General features: G+C 41.3%; 1 protein-coding gene across 2 annotated transcripts in view; it reads right to left on the bottom strand.

Annotated features, from left to right (window-relative positions):
- Positions 1–19,877, bottom strand: part of LOC126419831 (UDP-glycosyltransferase UGT5-like) — a 71,841-nt gene that overhangs the window by 26,816 nt on the left and 25,148 nt on the right. For both annotated transcript variants that reach the window (XM_050087063.1, XM_050087062.1), the window contains exon 3: positions 8,487–9,067. In XM_050087063.1, the coding sequence (XP_049943020.1) occupies positions 8,487–9,067 (581 nt within the window). The remainder of the gene's footprint in view (positions 1–8,486; positions 9,068–19,877) is intronic.

The raw sequence follows: 19,877 nt of genomic DNA, 5'->3' as shown, positions 1-19,877 counted from the left end.
GCAGTAGCTGTAGCGCACAATACCGTAAGCTGCGATGACTGCTGTCTGCGCTGCTCGCTGCTGACAAGTAAGATACCTCTCGTTCTATCTGGATTGACCTTCGCCAATCAAACTCTCCCTACGTCTTGATGAAGTCAAGGACTCCTATTCGCCCCTAGTTTAACTATTCACGTGGTACACTGGTCAGATAACCAGTCCACCGTGATGCCACTCAAAAATTCGCTCGCAGGCGTTTAACTATAACTCTGTCCATTCACACCACACAATAAATGTGGCGGCCAACACAGTGAACAATTTCAAGATTTTAAACATGGCTGCAGCAGCAACTGTTAAAATTCTTCACAATAAAGGATGGCAGCCAAGAATTTTAATAAAAAAATTCTATCCTGCAACTGTTTTTGGCTGCCATCCTTTATTGTGAACAGTGAACAATGCTTAAGCGCAAGGACTGAATATAGAGTCGCACTCCGATTCGCTCTTGTCAGAGGTTCTCTCCCAGTGAAGTATTGAGGAGAGACTTGTTCCTCACTCTTTGAGTACACATACGAGTGCGCACGCTCTTGTTACGCTCTCTCCCATTACTCCTTCAGCTCAAGGCGTCAGAAACATCGTCTGCCAATCAGCATTGCTCCTCTAAAACGGGAGAATGACGTTTCGTGTAAGGCGACCTATCCGGAAATCTGTAGCATCGGCATTTGGCGTTTGCTGTCTCCCTGTGAAAATCTCTGAAACTGTGTGCTATACTTGTAAAGAATGCATAGGCTGGGCGCTCCCACACAATGTAGCGGAATTTGCTTTTGAGCCGAACATGGGGTAATTCTTCCTTTCACGCGGGCAAACGCTGTCCACTATACGGGCGGTCAAGGTTGACTCGTCCTCTGAAGGGACCGGCCCCCCAGCTTGCGGTTTGCGTCTCCCGAACTAAAAGCTTCTGTGACCGTCGTGTCTGGAATGTATGTGTGTACTGCATATCGTTTACATGAATTCATACAACATTGAATTTATCTTATCGAGTTTGGGTTCGAATGAAGTGTCTTGATGTGTGGAATATGATTGTGAGGGTGGAATATGTAAGCAATGAAGGTCAGGAGACCATGATGCCTTACAACTGTACTGTCGTCAACATTCTGTTTGTGCAACGCGGCCCATTCCAAGTCGGTACTGGTAGATTGGACCTGTGCAGGGACATGGAAGTACGCTGCATGTGTACGTCTTCCAGATTTACAGTGTTGCAGTCTTCACACGAAAAGTCTCAACAACGTCATTAGTCTCCACATAGACACACAGGTCTTCTACTGTTGGAAATACTTTTTTTTTACTGAAAACAAATCCGCATAAAGTTCAAATTATAATCTATGCATCCCACAGACATGGAGATACTAGAGTATTGGTGTACTAGTTTTCAATGAAGGCATTCTTGGTGCACCACATTCCATTTGAGTCAATGCATGAGGGCGCTTATTTTCCCTTGCTCCATTCACCATAGGTATATTCTGCCCTTTTGGCGAATGTCACTATCACTGGTGCCAATTCACTAGGATCTGCACTGTGTATTGAGTTGTGAAGTACATTCAACAGTCGGTTTCATTCTGGTCTGACAATATTCATTGAGGTGATGAGTCATGGAATAGTGAAAAGTGCATACAAAGGTGGCAGTAGTATCGTGTACACAGGGTACAGAAGGGCAGTGGATTGGCTGAACTGAGGTGACTCATGTGAAAAAGATTTTGACGTGGATATCGCTGCACGACGGAAATTAATAGGCTTTGAATGCGGAATAGCATTTGGGAGGCCCTTAGGACATTCCCTTTCGGAAATCGTTAGGGAATTCACTATTTCGGGATCCAGAGTGTCAAGAGTGTGCCGAGAATACCAAATTTCGGGCATCACCTCTCACTACGCTCAACGTAGTGGCTGACGGCCTTCACTTAACGACCGAGAGCAGCAGCGTCAGCGTAGTCAGTATCAACAGACAAGCAAAACCCCGTGAATAACCGCAGCAATAAAGGTGGGAGCTACGAAGTTCCGTTAGCACACTGTGGCGAAATTTGGCGTTAATGGACTAGGGCAGCAGACGACTGACGCGAGTGCCTTTGCTAACAGTAGGGCTCATGACCGGACCCTAGACGACGAGGAAACAGCGGCCTCGTTGGATGAGTCTCGATTTCAGCTGATAGGAGCTGATGTTAGGGTTCGGGTGCGGCGCAGACTCCAGGAAGTCATGGACCCAAGTTGTCAAGAAGGAACTGTGCAAGCTGGTAAGGGCTCCACAATGGCGCAGGCTACGTTTACACTAAATGGACGGCGTCCTGGTTACGTTCCACAACCTGGGTACCATTTTCAGCCAATCGCGATAGATTTCAAGAACATTGTGGACACTTCGAACGAAAAATTTGGCCACCCAGGTCACCTGACATGAATCCCATCTAACATTTATGGGACATACAGGCCAATTCGTGCACAAAGTTCTGCAATGGCAGCACCTTCACAGTTATCGACGGGTGTAGTATCAGCATGGTTTAATATTTCTGAAGGGGGCTTTCAACAACGTGTTGAGTCCATGCCACGTCGAGCTGGTGCACTACACTGGGCAAAAGGAGGTCCGAGACGATGTTACCAGGGATCCCATGAATATTTTCGTCACACTGTAATCAGGATAAGCATTATGCCCGTTCACACGTTTATTGTTTAAATGGTTTTGTTACGCTATGCCATAAACAAAAGTGAGGGACTTAATAAACGAAAAACAAAGTTACAGGACCAAAAACACTACTGGCCATCAAAATTGCTACACCAAGAGGAATTGCAGATGATAAACTGGTATTCATTGGACAAATATATTATATTACAACTGACATGTGATTACATTTTCACGCAGTTTGGGTGCATAGATCCTGAGAAAACAGTACCCAGCCGTTATAACGGCCTTCATACGCCTGGGCATTGAGTCAAACAGAGCTTGGATGGCGTGTACAGGTACAACTGCCCATGCAGTTTCAGCACGATACCACAGTTCATCAAGAGTAGTGACTGGCGTATTGTGACGAGCCAGTTGCTCGGCCGCCATTGACCAGACTGGTGAGAGATCTGGAGAATGTGCTGGCCAGGGCACCAGTCGAACATTTTCTGAATCCAGAAAGGCCCGTACAGGACCTGCAACATGCGGTCGTGCATTACTCTGCTGAAACGTACGGTTTCGCAGGGATCGAATGAAGGGTAGAGCCACGGGTCCTAACACATCTGAAATGTAACGTGCACTGTTCAAACTGATGTCAATACGAACAAGAGGTGACCGAGACGTGTAACCAATGGCACCCCATAGCATCACGCCGGGTGATACGCCAGTATGGCGATGACGAATACACGCTTCCAATGTGCGTTCACCGCGATGTCGCCAAACACGGATGCGACCATCATGATGCAATAAACAGAACGTGGATTCATCCGAAGAAATGACGTTTTGCCATTCGTGCACCCAGGTTCGTCGTTGAGTACAACATCGCAGGCACTCCTGCCTGTGATGCGGCGTCAAGGGTAACTGCAGCCGTGGCCTCCGAACTGATAGTCCATGCTGCTGCAAACGTCGTCGAACTGTTCGTGCAGATGGTTGTTGTCTTGCAAACGTCCCCATCTGTTGACTCAGGGATCGAGACGTGGCTGCACGATCCGTTACAGCCATGTGGATAAGATGCCTGTCATCTCGACTGCTAGTGATACGAGGCGGTTGAGATACAGCACGGCGTTCCGTATTACTCTCCTGAACCCACCGATTCCATAATCTGCTAACAGTCATTGGATCTCGACCAACGCGAACAGCAATGTCCTGATACGATAAACCGCAATCGTGATAGGCTACAATCCGACCTTTATCAAAGTCGGAAACGTGATGGCACGCATTTCTCCTCCTTACACGAGGCATCACAACAACATTTCACCAGGCAACGCCGCTGAACTGCTATTTGTGTATGAGAAATCGGTTGGAAACTTTCCTCATGTCAGCATGTTGTAGATGTCGCCACCGGCGCCAACCTTGTGTGAATGCTCTGGAAAGCTAATCATTTGCATATCACAGCATCTTCTTCCTGTCGGTTAAATTTCGCGTCTGTAGCACGTCATCTTCGTGGTGTAGCAATTTCAATAGCCAGTAGTGTAATTTGGCCTTCGCTATGGTCTGACAAGAAGTAGGGCTAATTATTGACCAAAAGTTTCCAATATCTTCGTAGCAAAGCTTCCAGACATTTAACTAATGGCTTGGAAGACTTTCTTCGGTGGTGTTTCTTTTCACTGTCTGGGCATATTCGTCGCCCAGTGGTCGGAATATCTTTTCTGCTTCTAGCAGTATGGTAGAGAAATGGTGCCGGATTTGTTTACTAGCGGATGTGCCGTGTAGCAAGCGCTGCAGTGGGCAGCGCATCAAGAAAATCATTCCGCTGTGCTTGCTTTGTAGCAGGCAATATTACTGAGCTGATGTGGGAACAAACTCACCATGGTGTGCACAACATGCTATGGTTTAAATAATTTTCTCAAGCGTCTCTGGTTCTTAAGCGATCAACCAATTCCAACAGTCTCATGAAAAACTTGAGTTCGAAGAAAAAACTGAGCCCTAAACTTCTGGAACAAACTTTGTGCCACTGAGTCCTGCACTTGGACTGGAACCAAAATCCTGTGAAAGATGCGGAGCTGGTTAAAATGGCTGACACCTGGTTTACAGAGTCGCTTTGGATTTTGGTGTTTATCATCAGCGCTTTCCTTGTGACTGATCTGCGATGGCTATTTTAAAACTTTCTGAATGACAACCAACATCGCACGCGGAGTGCAAGCTGAGCTTAATATCTGCAGCATAGTGCCCAGAGTCGATCGCGGTCCTCTGGTTTGGAGCCGTGTGGAGGGTCTAAACCAGAGGCTCAGACGACTCTGCGACTATAATGGTTGCAAATTCATCGACCTCCGTTATTGGGTGGAGAACTGTAGGGCCCCCCTAGACAGGTCAGGCGTGCACTACACACCGGAAGCAGCTACTAGGGTAGCAGAGTACGTGTGGCGTGCACACGGGGGTTTTTTAGGTTAGAGGGACCCCCCCTTGGGCGAAACGATAAAATACCTGACGGCTTACCAGAGAGGACATTATCATCGTTGATAAAGAACGTCCGTCCTCAGAGACCAAAAACAGGAAAAGTCAACGTAATATTGGTAAGCTGCAGGAGTATCCAGGGCAAGGTTCCTGAATTAGTATCTCTTATTGAAGGAAATAGTGCGCATATAGTATTAGGAACGGAAAGTTGGTTAAAACCGGAAGTGAACAGTAACGAAATCCTAGACACAGAATGGAATATATACCGCAAGAATAGGATAAACGCCAATGGTGGAGGAGTATTTATAGCAGTAAAGAATTCAATAATATCCAGTGAAGTTATTAGCGAATGCGAATGTGAAATAATCTGGGTTAAGTTAAGTATCAAAGGTGGGTCAGATATGATAGTCGGATGCTTCTATAGACCACCTGCATCAGCAACCGTAGTAGTTGAGCGCCTCAGAGAGAACCTGCAGAACGTCGTGAAGAAGTTTCGTGATCATACTATTGTAATAGGGGGAGACTTCAATCTACCAGGTATAGAATGGGATAGTCACACACTCAGAACTGGAGCCAGGGACAGAGACTCTTGTGACATTATCCTGACTGCCTTGTCCGAGAATTACTTCGAGCAGATAGTTAGAGAACCAACTCGTGAAGCTAACGTTTTAGACCTCATAGCAACAAATAGACCGGAACTTTTCGACTCCGTGAATGTAGAAGAGGGTATCAGTGATCATAAGTCAGTGGTTGCATCAATGACTACAAGTGTAATAAGAAATGCCAAGAAAGGAAGGAAAATATATTTGCTTAACAGGAGTGATAGGGCACAAATCGCAGAATATCTGAGTGACCACCATCAAACGTTCATTTCTGAGGAAGAGGATGTAGAACAAAAATGGAAAAAATTCAGAAACATCGTCCAGTACGCCTTAGATAAGTTCGTACCGACTAAGGTCCAAAGCGAGGGGAAAGATCCACCGTGGTATAACAATCATGTACGAAAGGTACTACGGAAACAAAGAAAGCTTCATCATAGGTTTAAGAGTAGTCGAATCATAGCTGATAAGGAAAAGCTGAACGAAGTGAAAAAGAGCGTAAAGAGAGCAATGAGAGAAGCATTCAACGAATTCGAACATAAAACATTGGCAAACAATCTAAACAAGAACCCTAAAAAGTTTTGGTCATATGTAAAATCGGTAAGCGGATCTAAATCCCCTATTCAGTCACTCGTTGACCACGATGGCACCGAAACAGAGGACGACCGAAGAAAGGCAGAAATACTGAATTCAGTGTTCCGAAACTGTTTCACTGCGGAAAATCGTAACACGGTCCCTGACTTCAGCCGTCGCACGGACGCCAAAATGGAAAATATTGAAATAAACGATATCGGAATTGAAAAACAACTGCTATCACTTAGTAGCGGAAAAGCATCCGGACCAGACGAGATACCCTTAAGATTCTACAGTGATTACGCTAAAGAACTTGCCCCCTTTCTATCAGCAATTTATCGTAGATCGCTGGAAGAACGTAAAGTACCTAGCGACTGGAAGAAAGCGCAGGTCGTTCCCATTTTCAAGAAGGGTCATAAATCAGATGCGAATAATTATAGGCCTATTTCGCTTACGTCAATCTGTTGTAGAATAATGGAACATGTTTTGTGTTCTCGTATTATGACGTTCTTAGATAATACAAATCTCCTTCATCATAACCAACATGGATTCCGCAAACAGAGATCATGTGAAACTCAGCTCGCCCTATTTGCCCAAGAAATTCACAGTGCCGTAGACACTGGCGAGCAGATTGATGCCGTATTCCTGGACTTCAGGAAGGCATTTGATACGGTTCCGCACTTACGTTTAGTGAAAAAAATACGAGCTTACGGAATATCGGACCAGGTTTGTGATTGGATTCAGGATTTCCTAGAAGAAAGAACACAACATGTCATTCTTAACGGTTCAAAATCTGCAGATGTAGAGGTAATTTCGGGAGTACCGCAGGGAAGCGTGATAGGACCTTTATTGTTTACAATATACATAAATGACTTAGTTGACAACATCGGTAGCTCCGTGAGGCTATTTGCAGATGACACGGTTGTCTACAAGAAAGTAGCAACATCAGAAGACTCGTACGTACTCCAGGAGGACCTGCAGAGGATTAATGCATGGTGCGACAGCTGGCAGCTTTCCCTAAACGTAGATAAATGTAATATAATGCGCATACATAGGGGCAGAAATCCATTCCAGTACGATTATGCCATAGGTGGTAAATCATTGGAAGCGGTAACGACCGTAAAATACTTAGGAGTTACTATCCGGAGCGATCTGAAGTGGAATGATCACATAAAACAAATAGTGGGAAAAGCAGGCGCCAGGTTGAGATTCATAGGAAGAATTCTAAGAAAATGTGACTCATCGACGAAAGAAGTAGCTTACAAAACGCTTGTTCGTCCGATTCTTGAGTATTGCTCATCAGTATGGGACCCTTACCAGGTTGGATTAATAGAAGAGATAGACATGATCCAGCGAAAAGCAGCGCGATTCGTCATGGGGACATTTAGTCAGCGCGAGAGCGTTACGGAGATGCTGAACAAGCTCCAGTGGCGGACACTTCAAGAAAGGCGTTACGCAATACGGAGAGGTTTATTATCGAAATTACGAGAGAGCACATTCCGGGAAGAGATGGGCAACATATTACTACCGCCCACATATATCTCGCGTAATGATCACAACGAAAAGATCCGAGAAATTAGAGCAAATACGGAGACTTACAAGCAGTCGTTCTTCCCACGCACAATTCGTGAATGGAACAGGGAAGGGGGGATCAGATAGTGGTACAATAAGTACCCTCCGCCACACACCGTAAGGTGGCTCGCGGAGTATAGATGTAGATGTCGCACAAGTATCTTCTCCAGAATTTCTGAGATATTACGAGTGGTGGCAAACGTTGGTACTCTTTTTGAACTCACTCACTCGTCTTCGTTCACACGTTCAGAATCGGTTCTCTGGTGTTGATGTATTACGTCTGCACTCAGACACCACATAGTGATTACTTGAGGCCACGTACAGCGCAGTCTCTGTGGCGATGGCAAGCTTCGTCCACATGGTGTGAGTTCCATAACAAACTGGAGCATCAAGTATGAACTGACATAAAAAAAGGAGTGACTTATAATTCGACCTAAAGCAATGTGATTGTAGAATGAGACGAAAGTATTAAGTGAAGCAATAAAGTAGTCTTGAAAAGAGCAGAAGAGGCTGGGGGAAGAGCATTAAATGCTGGGCTAAGTCAACAGAAATAACTGGTTTAAACTGTCTATACTCTATAGTTACTAGAGCGTTGACACTAGGCAAGAAGTTTGTTTAGACAACTACTTCCAATTGCAGCTAAGTGGTATCTGTCGTGTATGATAACGTACCTCAGGAAGAGCCTTCGGCGATTTTATGTGCAGACCTCCAACTTCCACCATGTTTGGCACCAGTGGTCTTGGACATCCATGCGTGAAGTGGTAATTAATTAATGAAAGAGATACTTGCTTTTCAATCTCTGATAACTTGGGCAATTCCGTGTCGTTCAGGTACATTTGTGCAATGGCGTCAAGCCTTGGCAGATAGTATAATTGCCGAACAATACTTGGAATTACACCAGCCAAGGTGTTCTGTACCCGTTCAAGGAAGTTCATGTGTGTTGTAAGTTCGAGGAAAATATTGGGAACGTAGGCATACGGGGTGGGGTTGCCCACCATGTCGGCCATCCAGTCAGTCCCTGCGAAGGTGGACAGCACGACCATGGGCGCCCTGAAGTTGTGTGCGAGCACCAGCAGGCACTCGGTGAAGAAGGGCTCCAGCACGACCACGTCGAACTTCTTTCCAGATCTGTACAGATTTTGTACGTTTTCGTCCCCCAGAATCGAGTGACACATTGCATCTCCAGAGTCAAAAAATATCTTCAGTGTTCCGAGGAAACCTGACGGTAGTATTTCGAAGGCGTTGAAGTCACCTGCAAAATAGAAACCATCAGTCAAGCCAGGAAAATCTGATTCACTCTAGAAAACATGAGGGATGTTCAGCAAAGACTGGCACTCATTTTCTAAAATCTTTATTTCAGAAATTGACAAATTGAAACTTTGTTATCTTCTGTATGCTAACCACTGAATGTGTTGCATATGGTCCACTGCCACTTCTGAAAGACACAATGAAGGTTGTTCTTTAACAAATAATGCAAGTTATTCTGTAACGCTTTTGTTGTCATTGCTTCATTATAAGTAGATAAAAAGTGTAGGTTCTAGTGCAGTTTCCATTTTCTACCTCACTCACTCATTTCACTCGCTCCTTCACTAGAAAACGAAAACTTAGCTAGACCCTACACTTTACATCTACTATAATCCACTTTTCATGTCTATCTCACTTAATTTCATTTAAATTACTTAGAAAAATTAATAATAATGAATATTTTTTTGTATCACATTCACGAATTTTCTGAATAATTATTTTTTCCATATAAAAGGTGAATGTAAGAAAACAAAATTAAATATTGTTTTATAAATATGAACATAACAAAATAAATCAAATGAATTAAGGGTGAATGCAAAAAAATAAATAAATAAAAGATTCAGTATCAAAAAGTCCAAAATTTTCACTTTTCAAATTCAGTATCATTCTATCATTATTTCAATTTTTATTTTCCTTCACTCCTTTATATTTCAGTTTCATCTGTTCATTTTCAGGTAATTGAAAATCCCAAACAGTAATTAATTCAGAATATCTATATGGTAAAATAATCTTCTCCATATCTAGTACATAAATATTCACATCCAGTAACATTATATACAACATTTGTCTCTAACTCAGTTAGATTTTGATCTCTTTCGAGACACTTATGTTGTGGAGTTTCTTGATTAGATCCTCTATTTGTATAGATAAATTTTTATTAGATTTTTTGCAATTTGTAAAGTGACGTAAGTCTCAGACTGGACACAGTCCACAGACTGCTCTAGCAGTGGCTTCGTAATGTGTATATGGTAATGTGTCTATTTTATTTTCCAAAACGTATCTTTTGCCATTATATGGGGCTCAATCATTTTATGTTTATTTTAACTGTGTGTATTTGGTACATCTCACTTTGAATAATATTAATTCTCCTGAACTGTTCTATATTGTTAAACAAACAATCTTTACAATCTTCTAAGCTTATTATATTTTTGACAGTATATTCCTTAACTCCTTTAGATTTTGTATCTATTTTATAACGAACTTTATAAGCATACACTTTTGCTTTTAAACAACAAATTTCTTCCATTACTTTTCCATTGCATTCATCTTTCATTTTTCATTCAACTTTCTTGTTAATTTATGCAATACCATAAATATTATCTTCAGGACAGTCACTAGTGTCAAATATATCAATCATCGATTTCACACCTTCATAAAAATCTTCAGTTTGTATGCTATTGATATGTCTGTATCTTGATAATACAATTCAAAATTTTTTGCATATTTCGGTTTCATTAGTCTATGGTCAAAATAGTACATCAGTTCTTTAGATAAATCAAGTATATTCCTACTGACATAGATGTGTTTATTAAATGTGAATTTTGTCCTATTCACATCAATAGCAGCAAGATTTTCATTAAATATAGTTCTTGCATTAAAGTTTGGCTTTGTTATTAATTTATCACATTTTTCTCCACCTGAATCTAATTTTATGTACACACAATGTATTATTCATAGTTTATAAGCTCTTTTTCTGAATCATTTTTGGCTCTAGTTCTCATTCCTGTATTTAAATCTATGTACTTCCTCAACCAATCCAATTGCTTATATTTCAAAACCCTATGTACGAGGTGCATTCAAGTTCTAAGGCCTCCGATTTTTTTTCTCCGGACTGGAAAGAGGTAGAAACATGCGCATTGTTTTAAAATGAGGCCGCATTCATTGTCAATATGTCCCAGAGATGGCAGCACCGTATGGCAGATGGAATTTTACCGCCAGCGGCGAGAATGAGAACTGTTTTAAATACTTAAAATGGCGACGTTTTCCTTATTTGAACAGCATGCAATCATTCGTTTTCTGAACTTGCGTGGTGTGAAACCAATTGAAATTCATCGACAATTGAAGGAGACATGTGGTGATGGAGTTATGGATGTGTCGAAAGTGCGTTCGTGGGTGCGCCATTTTAATGAAGGTAGAACATCGTGTGACAACAAACTGAAACAACCTCGAGCTCGCACAAGCCAGTCTGACAACATGATCGAGAAAGTGGAGAGAATTGTTTTGGGGGATCGCCGAATGACTGTTGAACAGATTGCCTCCAGAGTTGGCATTTCTGTGGGTTCTGTGCACACAATCCTGCATGACGACCTGAAAATGTGAAAAGTGTCATCCAGGTGGGTGCCACGAATGCAGACGGACGACCACATGGCTGCCCGTGTGGCATGTTGCCAAGCAATGTTGACGCACAACGACATCATGAATGGGACTTTCGTTTCGTCAGTTGTGACAATGGATGAGATGTGGATGCCATCTTTCAATCCAGAAACAAAGCGCCAGTCAGCTCAATGGAAGCACACAGATTCACCGACACCAAAAAAATTTCGGGTAACCGCCAGTGCTGAAAAAATGATGGTGTCCATGTTCTGGGACAGCGAGGGCGTAATCCTTACCCATTGCGTTCCAAAGGGCACTACGGTAACAGGTGCATCCTACGAAAATGTTTTGAAGAACAAATTCCTTCGTGCACTGCAACAAAAACGTCCGGGAAGGGCTGCGCGTGTATTGTTTCAGCAAGACAACGCACCCGCATATCGAGCTAACGTTACGCAACAGTTTCTTCGTGATAACAACTTTGAAGTGATTCCTCATGCTCCGTACTCACCTGACCTGGCTCCTAGTGACTTTTAGCATTTTCCAACAATGAAAGACACTCTCTGTGGCCGCAAATTCACCAGCCATGCTGCTATTGCCTCAGCGATTTTCCAGTGGTCAAAACAGACTCCTAAAGAAGCCTTCGCCGCTGCCATGGAATCATGGCGTCAGCATTGTGAAAGATGTGTACGTCTGCAGGGCGATTACGTCGAGAAGTAAGGCCAGTTTCATCGATTTCGGGTGAGTAGTTAATTAGAAAAAAAATTGGAGGCCTTAGAACTTGAACACACCTCGTATTTTTGTTAATATCATTCGTAGAGACAGATACTGTTTAAAATTTCTATGGTGAACTACATAATTAATTTTGGTTTCTAAAGTAGTTAATAATTCGATTTCTTTTGTTCCAGCTACAATTTTATTTTCAGGAATGAGCGGTAAATCTTCAGGAAAATCATGGAGTTGTTTTGGATATTCTAAATCTGCTTCAAAAATATCATTTTATCAGTATGTGAAATTTCATTTATTTTTCACTATCAAAAGAATCTGGATTATCCCATTCACATTCCCCAAAAGGTAAATACTAACTCATAGGATAACCATATAATTTATTTGCATCTAAATATGCAGATAATTTGATATATTTTAACTGTCAAAATACTTCACATATTTATCGTTTGCTTTAAAATATCTTTTACAACACTGTGATATTCCTCCTCTTATTTCCTTTTCAAGCATTAAAATCATATCATAATCATATAATGAATCAAGTGGTTGTTTAGACATTATCAACATTGAATCCCTGGTGCCAAGATTATCCTGGCGCAGCAAAATACCAAGATGGATCAAATTTATATGCTCTTATACAAGTTTTCCTAAAATTTTCTAATATATCAGACAGTAACAATACATCAGTTTTAAGATATAGATCATGATATTCACCTAAATTCTTAATAGTAAATTTTTCCAAACTGTTTTTGCATATTTATAATCTTCATCACTTATCTCACAATCATTCAGTTTATGACATAGTTCTTCTGTTCCTGGTAATTGTGTCTCTTCAAATTTTTTCTAAGAATCCATGTAATCTTGTGTTGTGTTGGGTTGTTCGGAGGAAGAGACAAAACAGTGAAGTCATCGATCTCATCGGATTAGGGAAGGATGGGGAAGGAAGTCGGCCATACCCTTTCAAAGGAACTATCCTGGCATTTGCCTGGAGTGGAGAACCTAAATCAGGAAGGCCGGATGCGGGAATGAACCGTCGTCCTGTTGAATACGAGTTCAGTGTTCTAACCAATGCGCCACCACACTCAGTGTTAATTGTATGGATATTGTGAGGTAATGGGCGAGTTGTGACGCCCTGAAAATATTCTAAGTTCGGAGTTGGTGTGGGTGCATACGGATTGGGATGCTGGGGCTCATCAGCGACTGTGTAGTGCCGTACATTAGCCAGAGCAAGAGGAATAGTCCCAGCATGTAGTCAAGACCAAGTGGCTGGGAATTCCATGTTAACACTTCCTTGTGGAAGGTGCTGTGTTGATGAAGGAGATTTGTATGCCGGATGTGCCAAAGATGATGGACTTCATGAAACTGTAATAGCAGACATTTCACAGTTTGTATAGAAATTAACAGTAGCCAGATGAATAATGATATCTCAAAAAGAAAAATGTACATTACCGTTATTTGCACAACGATTCTGATGGTGTAATCAGATTTTCAATATCTTTATTAGTTTAAAGTTCAGTATCTGACGATAAATTATACAAGTAATACCCAGCAAAGAATTTCCAAAATCGAAAGGGTTCATCCGATTTTGTCGATCGACATATCTTTAGAAAGCTATTAGTGTAAACCTAAATTGGCATGCATTACAGGCATGTAACTTGAATAGTACATGAGTTGTTGGAGGTCGAAGTGGCTGATTACTATCGAACGCTTCAGGCTGTAAGTACTCCACAGTTACACGAAAACACGATAGCAGCATGCTTATAAATATATTTATTTGTCTATGTCTTTGTTATACCTTTTTTATACTATTCATGAAGTAATTGGTTAAATATTTACTGTGTTTTAGAAAGCAAAGAGACATTAGGCTACTGGCCTACCTTTTGTTGCTATTCCTTTGATATTTGTTTATTTAATTTGTTTATGTATTTAATAATGTGTGTTTATGCTCCAGCCATAGGAATGTTTATTTCATTTCATGCTATTTAAACGTAAATCTAGTATTTCGAATGTGTTTCATTATGTTTGTGAGTGTGTGTTGGCTTGGAGACAGGGCAGGAGTGCTCTAGCCAATCACAGCGATCATTTCCAAGAAGGACACGTGGAGAGACATATTGAGGTTGGGGAGGGGCATCATTTCCGGAGATGATACGAGACAGTTCTGAACAGTGAGGCGTGAGGGACAGTCTTGCAGGACATGGGGAGTTCTGAACAGTATGGCGTGATGGACACACAGTTGCAGGAAAGACTTGGGGAGTTGAGGAGTTTGCATGTGGTCGAGGGATATTTTGGAGTGCTGACTTGTGTTCTTGTATCATTTCTGTGGCTTGTGCAGTGAAGACATAGTATGCGTTTAGAAGTGAATATCTCGTGAGCTATGTTGTTGTTCATAACTAATTACGTGCAGTAGGAATCTATTGCTTCGACACCAATAAGTGTTTTGCAGCAATAGTTGAAAAGTGATAGGAACCTTCGACCATTCGATTCATGTATCTATTCATATTGTATGCTGTAGTCTCAGCAGTATTTGGCTTGTAATGTGGCAACTACATATCTGAGCCCCTAGACAATGAAACCAGCCAAAACTTCTATTATTTCAACTCTGAGTCAGAGGGTACATAGTTGAGGGCCACCACCACGTTATTTCATTTTGTAATTTGAAAGCCCACAATATGTACCATTTCTCATCACTAAATAAAATAATTCTTCTGGGAAAAATTTTCTAATGCTTTTCCTTTGATGTCTTTTCAAATTTGTTGAAAGTTTCTCAAATGAAGAAACCACAAAATTAAAAGATTCTATAAATCTCATTTTTAAACTTTCTATTTATTACAAAAAGCAATATACCTGCCTTCATTGTTCAGAATGAAATCTGCTTCTTTCCTATCATAACCAAGTTCTCTCAGAAACAGGTGTGACTCATATCCTGAAAAATTATGTAAATAAATTGATACCAAATTCGAATCTTTTAACTCTAAATTTTATTCATTACAAAATGAATTTATATATTTTCCAGTCAAATGATCATGATGATGAAGCTTTTAAATTTTTTGTGAATAATGACAGTTACACAATGTAAATTTTTTTTTCAATCTTGCATATCTTGATTGTTTTTCATGAGTTAGTGGTTTCATTTCTTCAGCTTCAGAATAAGTCCTTCAATTTCTTCAACCTCTTTTTTTTATATATTCAATAAATCGTTTATGACAATTTGATACTCTATAAACAACAGGATCTTTATTGTGTTAATTTACATATTTTATGTAATAACAGAATTCACTTGCTTCATGTTTTTGATATTTCAATGTACATGAATTTTCTGGATTACTTTGAAGGGCAGGGCACACCTTTACTGTGTGATTCGGTTGACAGTTGTCCATCTTCCATAGTAAACATTCAAAATCAGTATAAATAACAACTGGAACTTCCTGTATATGTTAATAATTTTTAATATGTACATAGGAACCTTTCTCTGGGAATTCTACTTTTAAACACATATCAGAAATGAATTTTACTTCTTCATGTTTATTAATTTGACTTAAAATAAGGCTAGATAAAACAGTGTGAATTATTTCCTTTCTTAAAATAAAGGAGGGTTACAAGTTCCTCTTTCTTACTTTTCGTTATGTTTAATGGATTCACTTCATATTTTCATCAAATGAATACACATTGATAGATATATTAAATTTCTTTACAATTTTTGAATACAATAAACCACTACAGACCACTCAAAATTTTCAGTTTTCTGATCAAGATCAACATTTTTATATTTCTTGACTCTTTCTGAACAGGCGTTTTATTCCCTGTTGGTATCCTATGATGAACTAATGGAGCTGCTGGTAACGGCCCTTGTGGAAAAAACAAATCCTTAAATTTCCACAATAATTCTTCCATATGCTCTCTTTCTCCTCCTTTCAGATGCTTTATTTTGTCACACAATGCAGTTATATCGGCAGTTAATGGTTGATCGCTTCGCCTACCTCCCAAACACCAGTATTCGTCATCTGGCACATCCAAATTTGCTACTAAAACTCCTTTCCTCAAATTCGCGTCTACAGCGTTAAAATTATCCACAATCACGTGAACTACTCGCCCGTCATTCCCCTCTTGTACGTGTACAACACTACGTTGCACAAAACAACCCAATGGACCCAAAACTTCATTATCCTGCAATGGTTCAATAACACATACTGTACCCACAGGTAGATTTGAATCCACACTTCACCAAAGTAACATTCTGGTGCCACTAGACACACACTCATGCGAATTAAGCCTTAATGCTAATGTACGCTGTTCAGTTGGTTTGTTCATTACGTTGAACCTCCCTTGCAACAGCTCTGCATTGACAACAGTTTCCCCTGTCTGAAATAAGATTCCACCAAGTTCCACAATTCGTTGTCCAAGGTCAATTTTGGCATGATGTTGATGCAAGAAATCTACTCCTAGAATCATGTCGTAGCCCTCGCTTACCCATGGTATTACCTCCATGATTGCATTAAATCGGACTTCCTTTATTCGAAAGTCAGCTGTCTCCGACACCAAAGGTGTCACTTCCTTTTCCCCATTCCACGCAACCTACAACATGGTGGGTCTAGCTTCCTTTGTCCCATTATATTCCTAGTAACCACTGACACTTGCGCCCATGTGTCCAACAAAATCTTAAACTTTTTAGTTCCTACAGATCCTACCACTGAACATTTCACCTCTCCATATGTATTCGTAGCATTGAAATTAAACGGGAGCTCCATTAGGTGGGTCTTGGACCCTCTCTGCCCTTTAATGCTTGTCCACTCTCTCCTATCTCCACTTCTCCATCCTCCCCGCTGCCGATTTCCACCCCTTCCTTTATTCCTCGGTGACTGGATACATTGCCTTTGCATATGTCCCATACGACCACACTTACAATATTTCAAACCCGCTGTAAACACTATTTGCCTTTTGCGTACCCCTATTGCCACATCTATTTCCTCACATTCAGTTGCCAGCTGAATGGCCGAATACAATTCTTCCAGAGTTCCTTCAGGCACTTTCCGTGACATATGCGCCGGTAACCTTCTCAAAAATACATCAAGTACCCTTTGTTCGGCCTACTGCAACAGAACACTTTTCGCTTCATCATTCTGACCCAACTCGTAAGTGTACTCATTAATTTCCCTTATCCTGTCCTCAAATTTCTCCATCGTCTCCCCCTGTCTCTTTCACATTATACTTAATCCTCTCTAAAGTACCGAGCTCAATTCTGTTGTTTGTACCTTTCTAAAAGCCCTTCCTTTAACTGCCTAAACTGTTCTGCCTTCAGCCGGCCGGAGTGGCTGAGCAGTTCTAGACGCTACAGTCTGGAACCGCGCGACCGCTACAATCGCAGGTTCGAATCCTGCCTAGGGCATGGATGTGTGTGATGTCCTTAGGTTAGTTAGGTTCAGATAATTCTAAGTTCTAGGGGACTGATGACCACAGCAGTTAAGTCCCATAGCGCTCAGAGCCATTATTTGTCCTGCCTTCCTTAAGGCCGCAGAACACCTTACATATGTTTTCGCTTCACCTGTTAATCTAATCTTGGCTATATTTAACAACTGCTCATCAGACCAACCATTCATCACCGCTGAACCCTCCAATCCTCCACAAACGAACGCACATCCTCAGATGCCTTGCCAGAAAACAGAATAATCAAACTCGCAGCAGCTGGATCGGTCTCTTGCACCCTAGGCAACAACGACCCATCAGATGCGGTTTCCCGCTCATTTATAGATGTTAATTCATTTCTCAACTGCGTATTGTCTGCTGTCAGTTTTGCTACTTTTTCCAACAAAATCCGTACCGCTTCTGGTTCCGACACACCTCGCATCCCTGACTCTGCCATTGTGTTGCTTTCATTCCCACTTTGTCCTGAAGCAAAACATTTAAGTACAAGAATAACCCGGCTCTCTTCACCTCAGTATCAACATACTTGGTAACATCATACACAAAACCAATACAAAAGTAATTATATGCCACGAAAAGAATAATAAATCTTACTGCCCAAATGCACTAACACTTATTCTGGCAAAAAAAAAAAATAGTGTGCCTACCCAAAACATCTAAAATGTGGCTCCTGCCAGGCCATACTCAACATACAAACAAGAAACAAAACGTCCAACACACAAAAGAAAACTGTGACATCTTGTGACCATAATGCAGGCAGCGGGCTAGAATGTCATACTGGGCAGACGGCATCCGCTAGTCGGACACCAAATGAGGTGGAGAGGGGTAGAAAGCACTGTATTAAGACTCGTTTCCAAATGATTTATTTGTTTCAACTACATTGCCCCGTTCACCTCAGTCTGTGTCACAGGGTCCCGCAATGCTGAGGCCACCGCACCAGCGACCCAGTGCAACACACTGCTGTGTATCAACCTCGTATGACAGCAGAGTTGTGGTGTCTTCAGGGTGCCGGCAGTCGACTCAGTGACTGGCGATCCTGCTGACTCAATGCCTCTCAGTGTGAGCTGCAGGGGCTGTGTCCTTCTCACCGGCGTGACTGAGATAGTGGCGACCACAAGCGCCCACAATACGGCATCCGAATCTGCGGCCCTCGCCCTGGGATGCATCCGGTGTGCGTTGGGAGCCAAGATGGCTGTCTGCAGTAGTGAGCCGAAGAGTGACCCATTGCTGGCTGGCTGGCTACCGACCCTGCGTCGGCCTCAGAGGGTCGAACCAGCGACCTACCGTGGACTGGAACACTGGCGCCCCATCTGCTGATGCTTTTAGTAGGTGGTGTAACAAGCCCTGCCATCCAGGAGAGCTGCCACACTTGAATGAATTTCGTTAGAAACCCGCACCTATTTATACGTGGCTGTGCATCTCTGTTCTGCTAACACGGCGCTCTCAGTCACGTACTGTAACACCTAGGTAGGCCAGTGGGCCCCTTCTGCCTGTAACTTGCGCCTTGCAGACCACTGCATTTACTCTCTTCAGTAGGTATACGGCCCTGTGGCCTCCATTCTACTTCGGAACCGCTGGTAGCATAACTTACTGTCAACAGGCCCGCACCTGGCTGTAACTTGTGCACTCCTAAATATTCCACCAAAGCTGACTTTTCCTATCCCAAACGGTAGTGGCACTGCATCGTTTTTATAAACTGATGATTTTCATTAGTTAAGGATATAGGACATTCATATTTTTTATGGTTCCATCAGTATTTCATAAGGTTTAAATATTTTTTGTACAGATAGTTCCTGATATTTTAAAATTATTTTCCAACTAACTTTATCTTTAAATTCCATTATATATTTCTTCAGATAATTCTTGTTCACCTGATGTATTTTCTGTTTCTCATTTATCTTGAAATTCTCTCATAAAACCTTCAGATAATGTTTGATTACCTGACATTCCTTTGAAATTTATTTTATCCTGAAATTCCTTAATAAAATCTTCAAATAATTTTTGACACCTTGATATATGATTCCAATTCAGTTTATCTCGACATTCTCTTATAAATTTTTTGACCATATTATAAAATCTCGAAATTAATTATTTCTATTCAAATTCACTAATTGGATTTTTCTTTCTAATATAATCGACCACTATTTTACCATATGTTTCATTTGTTAAATACAAGTCATATCATTGTTTTTAATTGATCCACTTCATTGCAACAGCAAGAGTTCATACTTCGCTTGTTAATATTATTATTCATTTCTTCATTAAGATTATGATTATTAATGAGATCATTCACTGAAGATGAA

This window comes from Schistocerca serialis, chromosome 9 (assembly GCF_023864345.2).
Source record: "Schistocerca serialis cubense isolate TAMUIC-IGC-003099 chromosome 9, iqSchSeri2.2, whole genome shotgun sequence".
Classification (NCBI taxonomy): Eukaryota; Metazoa; Arthropoda; class Insecta; order Orthoptera; family Acrididae; genus Schistocerca; species Schistocerca serialis.
The sequence above is the reverse complement of the archived record's forward strand: the minus strand, read 5'-3'. Positions and strand labels throughout refer to the sequence as shown.